This window comes from Dermacentor silvarum, chromosome 4, assembly GCF_013339745.2.
Source record: "Dermacentor silvarum isolate Dsil-2018 chromosome 4, BIME_Dsil_1.4, whole genome shotgun sequence".
Taxonomy (NCBI): Eukaryota; Metazoa; Arthropoda; class Arachnida; order Ixodida; family Ixodidae; genus Dermacentor; species Dermacentor silvarum.
In genome coordinates this window covers 37,332,195-37,337,385 of record NC_051157.2, presented here as the reverse complement: position 1 = coordinate 37,337,385, position 5,191 = coordinate 37,332,195, and the positions used below count along the sequence as shown (strand labels likewise).

Below are 5,191 nucleotides of genomic sequence, written 5' to 3'. Positions count from 1 at the left end.
ACACTTTCTCGGAGCCGGCGGTGGTGTTCAAGGTGCTCATTTGTTTCGCGACTGCAGGTAGTACGATGTTGTGTGCTATGCTTTTGTTTCCGCCCAGTTATTTTGTGCCGGTGCGATTTCGTTGTGGCGTAAGTACGCAGGCAAATAGCGGGGCTGGGTCTGGCCGAACACGACGCGGCGGACTGTGCTAGCTGTTGGTTTCGCGACCGCCCCCGTCGCTCTTATCTCTTCAGCTTTTTTTCCAAATTCTGAAGGAAAATTTACATGTACCTGTGTTTTATTCTTCTCTAGGATGAACACTGTGCTTATCACAGGAGCCTCAGGTCTGCTCGGAAGGCCCCTGGTTAAAGTATTCCAGGCCGCGTCTTGGAACGTCACCGGCCTCGCTCACAGCAGAGCATCTGGAGAATTGCTTAGCGTGGACCTCACTGACGCTCAGCTGACGGAAAAATTGTGAAGGAGAAAAAGGTAACAGTGGTGCCACATCACGTGCATCATCCACGCAGTAGCGGCTGTGTCGGGCTGTGTTCGTAAAATCAACTCGAGTGATTGCATTCGCTTCCAGCCACATGTCATCGTGCATTCAGCTGCTCAGCGGTTTCCTGACAAGGTTGAGAAGGATTACGACGCCAGCTACGCACTTAACGTCACTGCATCCAAAAATCTAGCAGCTTTAGCCGGTAAGTTTGCCGTGCACGAGCACGCGCGCGTTGTAAAAAAGGCGGAAAGTCGATGCAGCGGGCAAATTTGACTTACAGATGCCGTAGGAGCAGCGTTCATCTTCATAAGTACAGATTATGTGTTTGATGGACGGGATCCGCCCTACTCCGAAAGCGCCAAGCCCAACCCTTTAAACAAGTACGGCACGACGAAAGCAGAGGCTGAGCGAGCAGTGCTCTCTGCGAAACCAGGTCGGTTCTTGACCTAGCCGTGCATATTATACGCAAGTTTAGCAAGCTACAAAAGAGCGTATTCGCAATTTCCATTCAACGTGCAGACGCAATCGTGCTGCGCGTTCCCGTGCTGTACGGAGGGGAGGAGTACGTCGCCGAGAGCGCCGTGTCGGTCTTGTGCCAGCTGCTGAACGACCGCACGAAGCACGTGAAGGTGTCGGATTACGAGATCCGCTACCCGTCCCACACTGAGGACATTGCGTTCATCGTTGTCCAGCTTGCCGAGCGTCGACTTAAGGTATTATATTGCATGCACGGAGGCAACGAAGGGGTTCTGGGCAGCTTCGACTTTTCAGGAACATCGGTACAAGTGTTGCGCCGTCTTTTTTGAAAGCGTTCCAAAGAAATGACGACTGCTTAATATTTGTTCGGGGACTTGCTTTAACAGGGCAGGGTCCTGCTGCACTTATTTTCTCTTTCCCCGCTGCATTTAATTCATTCGTAACTGTAGTTTTCACAAAGAAAGACCGCTGCGTCTGTCAAACCCACACAGGAAACACATACAGGGCGAGTGCAATCTTATTTGCATTTGTCTGTGATGGTAGTGCACAGAATCCGGGAGGCGATCCCGCATAGCGAAGCACACACACCACATGCTTTTCATGAACTCATTATTGCACACAGAGCGATTAATTGGGAGCGCTTGGCCATCGTGTGACACGGGTGCTTAGATGTGCACTGATTATGCGCCGACGCGTGGTTATGGAATGCATTTTCTTTATTTTCGTAGTTTCCGCAACAGAGAAGCTGAACAAAGAAGCCACTTTGACGCGTACGGCTGCGTTCATTCGCAAGTTCTCCCTCCATATAGAAAAGAAGCGTTAGCTTATTTTCTATAGCGACGCCTAAACGGAGCATAGCCAGGCTGTTATCAATAAGTCGACCAAAATAAGCGATACAGCTAGGCTTCTCCTCACAAGCCTCCTTGTTGTGGCGAAGCCAGCTTTGACGAACGCTCTGCGGCAAGCTACGAATGTACGCAAGGACACGGCCGCTCGATGAAACCTCGTGCGTTTCATCGAGAGGCCGTGGCAAGAATAGCTTTTCAATCGTTTGGCTCCAAAGTACATAAGTTACTGTACATGTGACATTTCTCGTTGAAAAACCTGGAAGGCTGAAAATGGGCTAGCAAATGCACAGCGTATACGTATATCCGACAAACTAGAGCAGCGTGTGTCTTCCGTTGCTCGTTCATGAACGGGCGTCGGTACATTTATAATTTTCATGATGCACCTGCGTTCGAAAAACCTCCATCAGTGCCCCTTCACCGTTTACCGCTGTCCTGCGGGAAGGCGTACGTATACGAAGAACGGAAAGGTGTGTCGATGCTCTTGAGGGCTACCGTGGACAGGGGTACGTGTTCTCTTCTGTCGTGGTTCTACGCTGGAATGTTTGCAACTGTCATTCGGTTTTCAGTAACACTGAAATCACTTTCGAATTTACCCGTCGCTTTACGGTAAATGTGGCAGAGGCACGTCATATTCGTCGAGTAGTCAAGTTTTCGCGCGTTTCTTATGTTAGTTTCTTTCTCACGGAATCGCTCACACGTGGTTGTTTGTGCTATGAGAAAAAAGCTGTCGGCCACGATCTCGAAGTCCTCGCAGGCGTCTCCGATTTGCATACGACCGCAGGCTTGTAATGGACGCATCGCTTAAGTTGTGATACGCTCGCTACCAGGCTGCACAGAGAGCTGCGGCGAAATTTTGATTATTATTACTTCACATGTATGCGCTATACTTTCGACATGATTCAGAAGCTGTTCTTGCATTGACCAGAAAGCATTCGTTAAAGTTGACTTCTCTACAATACTACGTTCTGTGTGGAGAAGCTTAATTCACTAATTTCATCCGTGCTATAGCTGTGCGCGCTAGCTAATCAGCGCAGCGCTTGCGCAGATGGCGACCTGGATGATATAGCAGTAACTTATATTTATTTTAGATTATATTAACACGTTCCGTAATCCGCCACCACCGGTCGCGGATGCGATACACCGCCAACTGTGTCTCTACGTCTAGCGCGTCGGCGGCAGTGCAGTCGTCTCGCACAACGGCGAATTAAGGATCGAATTCTGAGGGAGACCTAGCTAAAAGGATTTTATTTTCCGCATATTTGTTCACTCCGCGTCTGATTTCGGTGAAGACCTACACCCTGTGGGTACCATTTCGAACGAGGGAAGTATACGTATCAGTTACCACTGTAAAATACGGGATAGCTTCTTAGCGACATCCTCCTTTTGTGGTTGGTATTAGTATGTTTCTCTGGGGCAAACGGTCGCCAGAGAAGGGAACGCTGTCCTCACCATGGTCTCAGCTCAGTATTCGAGCCGCTGTGCCGTCTTCGGTGTTGACGCCGTCATCTTCATCGTCCGATCTGCTGACTCCCGGCTGCTGCTGCTTTTTTTTTTTTTTTTTTCCTCGCGCTCACTGCAATCACGTAGAAGCGTGGCTGTTTCAGCAGAATACCCCCCCCCCCCCCCCTCTCGCCCCCTTCATGTGCGCGCTCATTTGCAGGACCGGAGCGTAAGCGGCGTGTACCAATGGTGTGGCCTGGAGCCACTCACCAAGTACGCCATGGTGCGCGCCATCGGCCAAGCACACGGGCTCAGCACCGACCACGTGTCGCCGGACGCCGAGCCGAGCAGCGGCGCCCCGAGGCCCCGAGACTGCCGGCTCGAGCACTCCAGGCTTCAGCAGCTCGGCATCGCCCGCCACACGCCGTTCGCCCAGGGTGTCGCCGGGTTCGCCAGGTTCCTCCAACCCGCCGCCGGACAGCAGCCGTGAAAGATGCTGTTCTTGCACATATGTGACCTTGCTACCCTTTTTTATATATATAACGTGTGCAATATTGGAGGAATGGACTTGTGCAATATTGAAGTAATGGATGCAGTGCACTTTCTCCGGAGCTGTGCATTCGCGGGGCAGTGCCATATGTTTTGTGGCACGTCGACACCTTAATTCAATGCATCTGGCTACGACCCTCTCGTCGTCCGTTGCGTGTGTACCGCTCGTGATTGGCTGTCATGGTGGCTTCTGCTACGGCCTATACTCTGTTGCGGATGTCGGGCGTGTGTGTGTGTCGCAAAATTTTTGTCTCTATTCCTGCGCTGTAAAATTTAGACCGTTTGTATGCCGAAATGTTTTCATGTGCAGTCGAATAATGTTCTTTGTGCGATCTTTGTGTAGAGTGCTCTTATGGAAGTGATAGAAGTGATATGGATTGCACAGAAAACGAATGGAATTATTTGACTGCATGCGGAACGTTTTGGTCGGTATGCAGTTATACAAATTACGAACATGCACATTGCTGAAGAAAATATAGATTTCTCGATTCCTTGTAGCCTTGTTGTTGCTGTAGGGTGTAGAGCGTTAATCGGGTCCAGGCTGTATATAGGAAGCGCTACATCTCCGTTGAAATTGTAATGTGCAGTTCAATAAGTCGAGGAGGCGAGAATTACGCGGAATAATCATGAAACCTGTAAGAACATAGTGCAGATTACAATGGAATGGCGTACTGGGCTACTACCAAGCGTTGCAACAGGAATTGGCGCTAGCGCATGATAGAAACCTGCCCTCTCGTCTACGCATACGCAGTAGCGCAACATCCGTGCCGCTTACGGGATTTGCAGTCTGCTGCGACTCGTGCGTTGTATGCGTAGGACGCGTGCAACGATGTCGCACTTAAAAGTAAAACATACGAAACTTTGACGCTCGGTCTCGGTGAGCCAACTTCGTGGTCATTCCGCCATATTTTAATACTTTTTTACGACACATAAGCCTGCCTCTTGAACGTACGTGTGTGCCTTTTTTTTTTTTTTCTAAGCGTTTGGTGACAGGGTGATAAAAATGTACAAATATAAAAACAAGAGTATAGCTTTGACCAACTGCTCGAGTTCGAAGCAGAAATCACTGGTGTGGGTTCGTGCTCGTTGTTCTTTTTTCGTACGTTTCTCACATATTTGCTTGGAAGGCTTCTGAAAAAAAAAAAGAAACTTGCATTCATGTTGTGTTTGTGTGTCATAAAATAAAGCCTTTTGTGACATCCGAAATGGCCATCTGTCGCATCACAGAGCAAGTCTGCGCTTGATCAGCGTACTGCTCCCTGGCGCAGTGCGATGTTTGGGCCAAAAGAGACCACTCAAGGAAACGGGCAGCAAAGACATCACTTTGATTCGTGCACGCTATAGGAAGGGCTTTCACGGTCGAACGTGTGGACGAGCGCGACCGGCGTGCATGCCCCGA

The 5,191-nt window shown here is 49.8% G+C and overlaps 1 protein-coding gene across 1 annotated transcript; it reads left to right on the top strand.

Moving 5' to 3' along the window:
- The first annotated feature begins 292 nt into the window (after nt 1-292).
- LOC119448558 (methionine adenosyltransferase 2 subunit beta) lies at nt 293-4,767 on the top strand. The gene is made up of 6 exons (XM_037711792.2): nt 293-323; nt 440-468; nt 566-680; nt 759-911; nt 998-1,191; nt 3,464-4,767. Exons 1-6 carry the CDS (start codon nt 293-295, stop codon nt 3,731-3,733), a joined length of 792 nt encoding a protein of 263 aa, XP_037567720.1. The 3' UTR covers nt 3,734-4,767.
- The last annotated feature ends 424 nt before the right edge of the window (nt 4,768-5,191 follow it).